Genomic DNA, 13,325 nt, shown 5'->3' with positions numbered 1-13,325 from the left:
TAGGTAGTATGTAATGGTATTGAGACGTGGAAGCTAACGAGACACATGAATGTGAGAGAGAATTATTTAATGTATTTGGTGTAAATTAATGCTTTATATATTTGGTGCAAAAAAGCTTCTGCATTCAATTAGTCATCGAAGCCTACATTACTTATTGAATTGCTATTGCAATTTTATTGGAAACTAGGACTACTTATTGACTGACAAAAAGCTAAGCTCTTGCCCTTTCCACCTGAGGTTACCCTACCCTAATTAAGATGAAATGGTTCCCATCCTTATTAAGTCAGACAATAGATCTAACAACAATTCTAGTTGGAATCCTTGACATTCACTCAGAGGCGAATCCAGGATTTAAACTCTATGGGTTCAACTTTTAAGATTTTTAACATTGAACCCATTATATTTTTGAAGTTGTAGGTTCAAATCTATTATTTTTGTAATTTTAATGAATTTTTACACATAAATTTCTACTCCGCGTCGAAAGTTATGGGTTTAATTGAACCCATAACTAACACACTACATCATTCACTCACGCTTGAAAGCATTAGTTGTTCTTTCACTTTCGTACGTTAGATAGTGTATACATATAAGGAAGAATTGGTCCTTCTTCAAAGAGATAAAGTTGCGCAGGTCTTCCAGAAACATGTTATTGCTAAATTACATAAGAAAAGGAGAGTTATTTCAAAGCAGTTCAAGTAGCGTGGCTGAATTAAAAATCTCCATGTGGTTCGAATCCATACGGAGGTTTGAATGCGGGATAGAGGAATTGATCATCAAATCATGACTGAGGTTTGAATAATGCCTTTGCCTATTTGCTGGTACAGAGGGGCTGGTCCCAACCTTGTGCGTGCGCCTATGTATAGAGAGAGAGATCATACTAAATAGTAGTAATAAGAAATATGATTCCACATTGGTGACAGCCAAATAATATCTCAATGCTATACACCTGCCGAAGCAGCATTGATTGGCTCTCTATTGCTTCAATCATTTCTGCGATATTAGTATGTTGCATGCCGCACGAGCTAGCTTGCCCCAGTAGCTAATTATTATTTGTAGTTTCTATCTAAAGCTGGCTATACCATCATTATCTAAGGCATATTCTTTAGCTTTTTCTTATGCGTGGGGACTAAAGCAACATTGTTCGATGGAGTTCCTCAAAGTAACTTTATCGGAGCCTAATAAAATCAAGCAATGGAGCCATGAAATCCCAAATTCATTGGAGAAACTGTTTCATTTTGCCTGCATGAAAGCAACAAATTTTATTCTCCAACAGGAAAAATATTCATGTCTTTGGTTGGCCTTGTTTGTTTTCCTGAAAATTAACTAACTTCAATGGGGAAACATTTTTTGGAAAAGATTAATTTTAGTCAAACTCGTTACTTTGAGCCCAGGGTCTTTCGGAAACAACCTCTTTGCCTGCACAAGGTAGGGTAAAGTCTACGTACATATTACCCTCCCAGACCCAGAGGCGGATCCAGAATTTTAAGCGTATGAGTTCCTATAACAATCTCAAGTTAATCTACATGATAAGTTAACCAACGAACTGGGTTCCAACCTAAATATTCTTATACTTTTAACGAATTTTTTAGTACAAATACATAGTCTATGCAAAAGTTACTGGGTTCACGGGAACCGTCACCTTTGCTCTAGATCCGCCCTTGCCCAGAACCCACTTGTGAAAATATTCTGTGTATGTATTTTTTGTTGTAGTATTTTAGTCAAACTCATATTTTACACTAAATACATGACATATCATGTCTTCAACTAATGCCCTTTTCTCACTTAATTATACTATATATAGTTGGTTAAAACATATTCTCACATCATCATTCTCACTTCACTATAGTTTGTTAATACATATTCTCACATCAATTCGCAAAATCTCATGTCATATAAAGCCGTCTATCCCTCAATAGAAATAATATAACATGGCAGAGATTGATTGTGGTAAACCATATGGCATGACAAAGTACTAACTAATAGTTGGATATGTAACAATGCTTATAGCTTTCTATAGATCCAAAGAGTTGTAAGCTTCTTCATCTTCTTGATATTCCTCGTCCATGAAATCCTCTTTCTGCAAATAATCATCTTCAAAGAGGAAACTTGGGGCATCTTTATGCTTCTGGGAGTTACGATCATTTAATCCGATCACTGAAACTATCTTATCCCTGATGCAATTTCCAACGTTATCCATGTTAACCCTTCGAGACTGCAATCCGAGAAGAGAACAGCATTCTTCTTGGAAATTCAAGTCATTCGAGGATAAGATCAGGCGAGCAAGAGTTTTTGCAAGATCAGGTGCACAATCACAAATCTGTGATGAAAAACAAATTAGAACTTGAGCAATATACGCTGATGCAAACTGGAATTGATTTTAACCAATTCAACTTTAAAGGGGATCATATTCAGCTAGAAGGTGCCTGATAATTAAAATTAATGCATGCAAAAGACTACTGCACCTACTACTATGTTGTAGCAGTGGACTAATATAAAGATATATGGCCTATTTTTTATAAAGCTGTTCAACTATATAGCTAAAGTCTAGGATAGAGGGTGTGAACTCATCAACCACTGGCATACTACATATGCCTCTGACCATTGATATAGGTACTGAATAAGTGTGTTGTTTAAAAAGTGTAAAAACGTGAAAGCACATGCCCTTCCAGCTCATGAAAAAGCTATATCTGACAAAAACAGGACAGCGGTGCTTAGATAATGCTTCAAAAGCAACTCCCAGTTAAAAGGAGAATTTTTTATAGGAAGCTTTCATTCCCAGTGAGAATATACTCCTTGCCCACCCGCTGCTCTCATTAACTATTTGAATAACTGTCATCCCTCGTTCAAATTCAATCACCCTACTCGTGTAAAACATCAGATGGTTTATGAAGAATGTAAAAGACTAAACCATGACTAGTTCCTTTAATATGTGAACTACCTAGTCAGATGGAATTACTGAATACTCTCTGGTTAGCAACCAATCCTTTAACAATCCTCATCAAAAGAAAATCATACAAACTACTTTTTCTGCTTCATGCTTCGGTATGGACATATAAGAATGCAGAATAGATCATAAAATGGGGGGATTAATTTGTTCATAGCTCAGCCAATACCAGGAACCAGAAAATCCAATGACCATTTTGAATGCAGAGAAGATCGAGAAAAATTTACCTTAAGTGCACGTGTACTTAGGAGAACCCTGTGATTATTTTCCTTTAAGTCATCCAAAGCACACTTGACAGCTTTTCTAGCAAGATTTCGATCAGGTAGACTGTTTTGTGCAACCAACTGTTTCACCTTGAAAGCAAGTTAAGCAAAACACAGATGCAAGAAATTTCTCATTGTTTAAAGGTAACACCTAAGATTGTATAACCATGTTATTTATCATGGATATGTATAATTTACGGATATTGTCTATGGTAACAATGGATGGCAATATGAACGTGAAAATATTGTGGCAGGTTCTCCCATTCCAGCATTATACAACCATCATGATCTGCAATGCTTCGTAGAGCCAACCCATAACTTTTCCAGTTGATGCTTGTCAATGCATCAACGGCCGACTGAGCAATAGAACAAGGTACAAAGTCCTTGAAATATAAGACCTGGAATCAGGCATAAAGATACAAATCAAAGAAACAGAAACAAACTACTATTATTCTGAAAAGAAAACATGAAGAAGGGCAAGATACTGGATCAACTAAAAGAAGGCGAGCAAGTAATGCTCAGAGATGAATTAAATAACTTCAACAGCATCTCATCAATCAGGTAGAAGGAACTAAATTTTCAAAAAAAAATTGCTTAAAATATTTTGTGATCGCATACAATGTTAGAAGACTAAGTTTCGACCAATCATCTTCCTGACCCATACAACAACTATGGATTGATGCTAAGGCACACAAGGTGCCTTTTAACATGTCTTTGTTATGTTGAACTTCCAACATACCTCCAGAATATGTTGAAACTACTGTAAGGACTAGAAATCCTTGGAGTTAACCAACCTGTAACTTCTATGATTCACTTAGCAAAAACTTCTGATACCCTCTTAAGTATAATAAGCAATACTTAATTAAAGCTAATACCAGAGGCCACATTTGTTTACACTAGGTAAGATCGGACAATTAATGTATCCTGTTTGGTGCACAATGGGTTACTCTAGATTTTAGAAAATACTTGTCCTTTTGGAGACATCTACAAAATTGGAAAGATACATAATAGATTAGATTTTAGACAATACTTTATTTTTTATTACAACATTACAATGGACAATCGCACTTTTCAACAACTTCTATGCCTCAGTCCCTAACTAGTTAGGGTCAACTATATGAATCCCCACTTCTTCATTAAAGCTCAACGCATATCTAATCATATCATGAGCTTAAAAGGAGCTACAAGGTCAAGGAATAGCCAACCCAAATTGCTTGGAATTGAGGCATAGTTGTTGTTGCTGTATATGTAATCCTATCGAATCAAATGTTATCAGGATGGCCACAGAGAAATAGGTCCACTTACTGGCCCTAAAAAAATCGAAATATCTTTCAGTTATTACTCACTTAAATAGCTCTCTACTCTATGATGTAGGGAAAGATGCATAAATATCAGCTTCCACACACCATACAGGCACGGGATTCTTCACATTGTGTTCCATGGTTTACATAAAAACAAGAGATTCATTATAGTGATATAAGACCCTGAAAATTGGAAACTCCAGAGACATTAATAATGCAGATCTGAGATATTTCACGATCCACTCGTTCTAAGACAATAAATGAACTCAACTTACAAGTTAATAGAAGTTCAGAAAGAATATGAAATATGAATGTATATGGTGAAAACTGTTATCTAACATTTGGTGACAACATGGTTAATAATAAGCACATATTAGAATGTGAACATTTTTTTATGGTTTTAAGAGCTTTCTTCAATTAATAATCCAAAAGCAAACCTCCATTTTCATGTCTTGTTCCCTGATGCACGAAGAAGGGAATTGTTCTGACATCTCACTGATAATCACCACAGCTTCCACCACCTGGCTATTGCCCTGAGAACTTCCAGAAGAGTTAGCAACCCCAGTTCCAACCTTCAGAGTTTCCCTGAAATATGAAACTACAGCATTAAGTATAATAAGATTGTTTTAATGCACTTTTTTTTTGCTCTGGACGACAGTTGCATCTCCAAAGGGAAATTTCCATATATGAGCCATCGCAGTTTCTAGTTTAGCACCACCAATAGATCTTAACTAAACAATGCAGGGAAAATTAAATCATCCTACATCAAAATATAGAAGGAGCGAATTGAATTCTCGACCAGAATATAAAAGGCTTGACTTTGAGTTGCTACTTCCTGCATGCTACATGTGATCTGTCTTATTGCCTCTACTCCTTCCTTCTGCTTATCTGGCTTGAGTTCTAGCATTCCCTTTTATATTTGACCCCTGATTTTTCCTCACCTGCTCCACTCCATCCCAAGCTTCTTTTTTCCCCATCTTCACTCAAGGCTCAAGCTAAACTATTTGACTACACCAGTCTTTTAAGAAGCCAAAATCTTCAAATTATGCATTTTAGAAAAATAATTAACTACTTTACAACACACTAAAGTACCTTAATGAACAGTCAGACATACAGACAAAACTACACAAGAAAGAGCAAAGAACTGTAAATGTTACACTTTTTAATGGGAAATTGCAGCAAGAAAGGCCTAACTTAAAGATAGTAGATGCAATACTCCATGTAAAGCAAAGAATGACAAAGGTCGGGAAACTACGTCAGATTGGACAACGAAGAAACAAGAAATACCATTGCTAAGTACTGCCTTTTTATTTTTTGAGTTTAGCACCTAAGAATTATGAATTTAATATGTGGAAGTAAGACCTATTAACACATTATCCCCACCCTTCAACAAAAAGTAGATGAAGGAATGCATCATTCATCAGACAAAACCTAGCACCCCTCTAGTACTCACCCAATTGAGAAGACAGTGTGGCGATTACGAACATAATCCTTGAATCCTACTTCCAAGCATTTAATGCTTTCAACAGGAGAATATGCAGAACTTCCCTCAATTGCCAGAATACGACTTTCAATCTGTGATCCCAAAGGATCATTGCCACCAACTAAGAGTTCCATTACAACTTTCTGGAAGAAGAAACAAACAATCAGCCAAGAGAGGTAGGGGTCCTAGCTATTTCCTAGGAAACAGCAGAAGTAAAAAAGATAGCTCCTTAATTATAATTAGAAGTCCAAAGAACTTGGTTAAAAAGACATATACTTAAATTTTTCAAATCTCAATGCGAATTTGATAACGACAGATTTTTTTTTGACATGGTGAACCCCTTCAAAAATAAACAGTTGCATTTAGAACTATGAAAGGGGTCTATAGAGGAGATAGTTGCATTTGATTCGAATTATAAAGCATATCAAGGACAGAAATGAACTTGCCGGAATCTTCACAAGGATCATCTGCGTAAAAAGCCATGAAAAACTGGAGTTAATAGAGATTTACTTTGAATTTGAGAAATCATATCTAGAATGAGCTGATAAACATGAAAACTGAACCTTCTGAAGAAAGCAGGTAACCTCTGCCAATAAGTCATCAAGGCTCTTGGATATTGATACTGATACTTCAGTCCCGCTGCAAGGTATAACTAATTAACCATGTGCAGAAAGACAGAAACATAGGAAGAGGGGAAAGACTAGATGGGTACAGTCAAGAGAAAACTAGTTTAGGAGTAGGATCACAAGGATGGAGCCCCTGCAAATGGCATACCTGAATTTGTCACCATTCTTTGCAGTTGAGGGTAGCTTTATCAGTCTCCCAGCAGAATCAGATTCTTTCAAATTTAAGTTTAAGTTGTGTATCTCACTATCAGATATGCCTGCAATTTTCATCCCTCAATTTAAACTACCAATGCTCAATCCTATGAGATTATAGGAGTAGTTCCAACTTATGTACTTGTAAAACATAAGATTGTTAAAGTAAGAAATATGCTATATATGTGAACCATAAATACTATCCAGAAACCATTCTTCCAAAGCAATATCAACGGTTTAATTGCTAGTAGATAATGAGCACCCTAAGCTAAAAGAGAAGCTGTGTGAGCTTGACTGGAATTGCTTAAGTTGGAGAACAACATATAGTTCAATCTACTGTCAAACTGCGTCAATGCCACTTTTTAGCTAATATTTAGAAGGTGTTACGGATGAGCATGTATTCTTTGATTAAAAGTAGATGGTTAAGGAACTGTATCATTCAAGACATGAATAGGCAGGATTCAGTGCAGAGTTAGCATTGAGACATTTTTAGTAAAAAGCTGATCCCAATTTACCCATAGGAAAGTGTGGACTTGCTTTAGTGGTAATGCCTCTTTTCCAAGTTAAAGATTTCAAGGTTTTGAGACTGTTTGAATAGAAAGAGTGATAATATTGTGGCATTAATTTGACCTATAAATATCTCAAGTTTTAGAAAGCTGCCTAACCTTCCTCTTTGTGAAGTTCATTGAGTATCACATCCCTCAAAGGACAAAGGAAATAATAGGACTTGCTAGAGTAATTTGTGCAGACTATATCATGAATAAACTCCCAAAAATACTACATACGCCCTCCGTCCCAAAATGTTTCGCTTCTCGAGAGTCAAATTATGTGAACTTTGACCAACATTTTAGAGAGAAAAATTGCAACTTGTAGTACTTTTCATATGGTTTTTGGATATCTAAGTTTTAATTGTAAAATATTGAGATGATGTAATTCAATTTAGCTTCGAAGATTAGTCAAATTGACTCTCGAGAAGCGAAACGTGATGACTAATTTGGGACGTAGGGAGTACAAAACTTCCCAATTTTTGTCCTAACAATAAAATTTGACTAAGCAATAGAATTATTCACCAAGAAGGTTGGACTTACTTGTAGTTGCAAGAGAAATCATCCCATCTACAATGTAAAAGATACTATATCATCAGCAAACTCACATGTGGCAGAAAAGAAATTATGAAAGGCTTTCAATTGTATCTTCCAGGCAAGAGAACACAAAAAGTAGAGACGCATGATCTTTAGTTGCGATACCTGTGAACCCCCAGAAACTGAATAATTAAAAATTGAACTCTTATATTAGCTAGCACTTTCTTTCGTTCCCTTTATGTTCTTTTCCATTTTTCTTGTCCGGCAGCGATGGTAGTAAAACAAAGGCATTTATGACCTGATCATTTGCTAAAAATGCTGTGTTGCTTTGCCACTAGAATCCTCATATTTCTCTCTCTCTTTCATCCCACCCCACCATACGCTCCTCCTTTTCAGCTCCCTAATCTGTTGGCTCAAAATTTAAGAATAATGCTCCTAGTAACTTCAAGTTGCATGAAGTTATGCTTCATATTCCAAGAAATGGAATACAAAGGCGACTTTTTCTTGTGCTTTAATCAGCATTTTAGTCGGTCAGAATAAAGTCCAGAGTTATGGCTTATGTCACATATACCATTTAAGAACCACAGGAACTACTGTCTATGCAATGATGAATAAAAGTATGAGGTCTTGTTTCTTCCATATATATACGATACACAGATATGTTTTAGACGAGAGGTATCTACCGAAACTTAAACCAAAGCTGCATGCATATCAGGTATAACTCTCTGAGGAACATAGCATAGAAAAATAGAGTAAAAAAATAACAAGCATGTAATTGCCAATTGCTTACCCCATTGATTAGTCAGAACAGCATCGTTTCTGTATTTCAAATATTGGTATTCCTCCAATTTGCTTCCAACACCAGTATCAGAAACTGTTTGTAAGAAATTTTAGTGATTCAGCCTCATAGATTCTGCTAACTATATTAACAAAACACTCAATCAACAGTTTAAAATGAATATGCAGTTTATTTCTGAAATGCAATCTCATTTCCTTATTCTAACCAATAGGATCAGTGAAAATGTGAATTAGACAGATTAGCATGGACAAATCAGTCATCAAGTTAACATGCCGACCAATTTATACTTATTTGAGCACTCAACAAAAAGATATAACTAGTTTTGTGTAGTTAATTAGCTCCTCCATGCGAGCTATCTCAAGCCCGGAGAAAGGAGTAGCATCACTGTAGGTTGAAGGTCATCGTAAAATAGCTCAAACCTGTTCAATACCGAAGAGGAGAATGGATTCAGGATCTGTCTAGCAACCTCATCTAGCTTCGGAGTGAAATTTGGAATTGAGAAAATAAAATTTGAATGCAAATGTAAATTCCGTATCCAGAGAAACTAGTCAATGCGTATTCAAAGTGAATCACTGCCAGATGACACATCGTCTATATCATAGACATGCATATACGGAATTATGGCATACATACGCAGTCGCAGATACGAATTTCTGAACGAAGAACCAGAACACACACGCACGCACACAGACGGCGTTGCAACTTAACAAGCAATACATGTTTCTGCTCGCATTTTTACACACACACACACACATCAACAAAATCGAGAGAGAGAGAGAGAGAAATCGCCTGAAATTCGAACGAGCGAGCGTCCAAATCGAGAGAAGGAAGTCAATTTTACGGATAATCTGCAGAGATCATCAGCTAAGCGGCAACGTTGAACGGCGCAGAAAATGAGCTGCACAAGTAGAAGAAGAGTGAAACTAAAGTTCAATTAATAAATTGTAAGAAATGGCAAAAGCTGCAATTGGAGTAACAATGCAGAGGCTACAGTTTTGGAGTAGAGGAAATCAATCACATGTGTATAGAGCATTTGTACGGAAGAGACTTCCATTTCTGCTGTACAACTTTTGCAGAGAGAGAGAGAGAGCTGTCAATTATAAGAACTGCGTTTGATTATCAAAATGCGGTTTATAAATAGCATTAGATATTTCGATTATTTTAGATGTACGCTTTATAAGTCGCATTTGATATACGCGACTTATAATTGCATTATCCGATTTATTCAATTTAACTCACACTTCAGAAATGCAAATTTAACCTAATGTCATTATTTGTTTCAGTTAACTTATTTTACATGCATTTCGTATATTTTTTGAAATTTCAACAAAAAATACATAACAATGAACTGTTTTCAGCCAAAAAATTTACATTTTGGGAAAAAAAACTCGACTGCTACGAGCAATCATCCCGCTTTTTGAAAGTTAGGAATTATGATACTTTGGCCGTTTATTTTACAACGAGCTTTCACACGCCCTCACTTCCTTCCCCCCACCCCCCCCCCCCCCCACACACACACACCAAAAAAAAAAAAAAAGGTAAAAGTCTAGAAAAGAAAACAACAAACAACAATTTCATTAATTACAAGCTTGAAGTTTACCACATAAATCCTCAATATCATAATATTTTGTTTAGATCCATAATATCTATATCTATATATTATATTAAAAGGAGAGTAGTGAAGCATGTGGTTAAGCCAAGTAACAAGCCAAAATAAAGTCACTTGGCAATTTTAAGACAACATTAAAAATTTGAATTATAAATGGTAACATATTTAATGGAAGTAGTAGTTCAATAAGAATTATTATTTAATTATGATAGGAAATATATTTGACGTATGTTGACTCTTCAGAATCTCTATTATATTATTAAATTTAAATTTAAATTTGGAAAATAAATAATATAGAGTAGTATAATTTAGTTAGCCTTTTCTTGTATAATTATGGTAGGGACGTCTGTTATGGAAACAATTAAAGATTGATGAAGTATTCTTTAATTGATCAAGCTTTGTATCTGACCTTATTTGGGTACAATATACACTAATGTAGGTATCTTTAATTAAATTTTTTGTGTATAATTCAGTTATAGTCGGTATCCTTTTTTTGAGAAAAAATAATTAAATTTTTGTTTTGTATCTTACATATTAATTTTAAGTTGAAATAATAATTCTTTGTTTAGTACAAGCTTTGGATCTGATATTATTTGTGTACAATATACATTAATATAAGTATCTTTAATTATATTTTGTGTATAATTCAGTTATGGTAGGTATCATTTTTTTAGAAAGAATCAATTAAATTTTAATTTTGTATCTTGCACATTGATTTTAAGTTGAAATAATAATTCTTTAATTTGTTGGATTCTATTTGTGTAACATTAATAAAAGTTATTACTAATTAATAATTGGATTTTTTGAATTGCATAAAGTTGTCACCGAATTGTATAACTAAATAGTACTAAATATCTTTTCCTTTTGAAGAAACATTCTCTAGAATTTTGTATCTAATTACTAATTGATTTTTTTGTTAACGAATTGCTAGAGTTGTCACCGAGTTATATAAGAAAATAATATTAAATACCTTTTCCTTTTGAACATTCTCTAGAATTATGTAGCTAATCTAATTTATAATTTAAACAAAATTTATAAACTGCATAAAGATATTATTAAATATCTTTTCCTTTTGAAGAAACAATCTCTAGAATTTTTCCCTGATTAATAATTGAATACTTTTTTATGAATGGTATATTAGAACTATGACTGATTATATAAGGAAATAATATTAATACCTTTTCCTTTTGAACATTCTCCAGATTTATGTATATACTTAATAATTGATTATTTTTTATGAATTGCATATTAGAGATGTCGCTTATTTACCTAAGAAATTAGTATTAAATATTTTTTTCCTTTTGAAAATCCTCCAAAATTGTGTATCTACTTAATAATTGATTTTTTATAATATTGTATATTAGAGCTGGCACTGATCTATATAAGGAAATACTATTAAGAATCTCTATTAATTAGGGTTTTGTTGCTTATAGTTTTTAATTAATTATATTATATATAGAAACATAATTAATGGAGGTAGTTTAATGAATCTTATACATAATCTAAATAGATCTAGACAAATCTAATCTATATATCTATATTTAAATTTATATGTATATTTGTATCAATATCTATATCTATATCTATATTTATATCTATATCTATATATATATATATATATATATATAAAGACGTAAATTGAGATAACCTATGACTATTTATACTTTGGAGTAAGTTAAAATATAAAATAAAACTAAAAATTACTTAAGATATTAAAGATTTATTGAGTTTAAAAACTAAATAAATTCAAGCAGCAAAATAAGATCTTACATAAAGTATACAAATTAATTATAAGGTAAGAGAAAAATTAAATAATCAGTAAAAGATATTTTAATAACAAGAAAAATAAATTCATATTAATATTGATAAATCGTGCAAACGAATATTTTATACCTAAATATTACTACAACATTTAGATATAATGTGTTCAAACAATTAAGAAAATATTTTTCTATGATTAATATTTGAATTGAGTTTAGTTAGTTTAAGTTTGAAACCATACCATAATATTTTTGAAAATATGGTCCAATTAAGAAAATAGAATGATAAAAATTATTTGAATTTGAGATAAGAAAGTATTTTAATTTTTATCTATATTATATTATAATGAGTGTGGTAAAAATAGATATTAAATTCAAACAGGCTAATAAAAACTCACATGACAATGTAATAATATTAGGTATTGAATAATATAAGATCAATAATAAAGAATAAATAGAAAAAAAACTAAGATTTTTTATCATAGAAAAAAGTGTAAAACTTATTTAAATTTGAGATGAGAAAGTTTTTTATATTATGATAAGAAAAGTCATAATATAAGTCCACATAACTCAAGTCTAATAGTAAAATAAAAAAACTAAAAATATTGAACAAAAAAAATAAATTAGAGATAATGTAAGGACATTTATAAATCATAAGTTTAGAAAATAAAATAAAGTAAATATACAATACTTAAAATATTATTAAATTTTAAATAATTTAAAATTTTCGAGCAATATTTTTGAAACAAAATAAATATTTATTTTATAATTAAAAAATTATATATTTATCTTATATTATTAAAGAAAAGTAGTTGAGAATGATATTAAATAAAGTTACGAGTTAATGAAAAGCCACATAAAACGTAATAAGACTATATATTAGATTAAAAAAATAGGAAAATTATGTTAACTTATTAGAAATTTACTATTAGAAATGAAAATAAAAGACTATTTGAATTTAAGTTTAGAAAGTTCTTAAAACTACTATGCGAATGCTCAAATTATAAATAATACCACGAAATTGAAGTCTTATTTATGAAAAATAAAATAATAATAAAAAATAAAAATTTTAATTATAAAATAAATTTCTAATATAGGTAATTTTACAAAAATTAAATTTGTATCTTAAAACTAAAAAAGAAAAAAAATGATGTAAAGAAGTAAAATGACAGTGAAAATATTACTACAACATTTAGATATTATATTTTCAAACAATTAAGAAAATATTTTTCTGTGATTAATATCTAAATCGAGTGCAGGTAGTTT

General features: G+C 32.2%; 1 protein-coding gene across 1 annotated transcript; it reads right to left on the bottom strand.

Annotated features, from left to right (window-relative positions):
- Positions 1-1,891: 1,891 nt before the first annotated feature.
- On the bottom strand, positions 1,892-9,795 carry LOC104249318 (type 2 DNA topoisomerase 6 subunit B-like). Its single transcript, XM_070149605.1, has 13 exons — positions 9,682-9,795; positions 9,480-9,588; positions 8,682-8,765; positions 7,898-7,924; positions 6,766-6,874; positions 6,555-6,630; positions 6,361-6,458; positions 6,248-6,266; positions 5,962-6,176; positions 4,946-5,093; positions 3,413-3,605; positions 3,172-3,299; positions 1,892-2,317 (listed from the first exon to the last, which is right to left on the bottom strand). Exons 1-13 carry the CDS (start codon positions 9,742-9,744, stop codon positions 2,012-2,014), a joined length of 1,575 nt encoding a protein of 524 aa, XP_070005706.1. The 5' UTR covers positions 9,745-9,795; the 3' UTR covers positions 1,892-2,011.
- Between the last annotated feature and the right edge of the window lie 3,530 nt (positions 9,796-13,325).

This window comes from Nicotiana sylvestris, chromosome 6 (genome assembly GCF_000393655.2).
Source record: "Nicotiana sylvestris chromosome 6, ASM39365v2, whole genome shotgun sequence".
Classification (NCBI taxonomy): Eukaryota; Viridiplantae; Streptophyta; class Magnoliopsida; order Solanales; family Solanaceae; genus Nicotiana; species Nicotiana sylvestris.
Note: the sequence above shows the minus strand (reverse complement) of the source record. Positions and strands in the feature narration are given on the sequence as shown.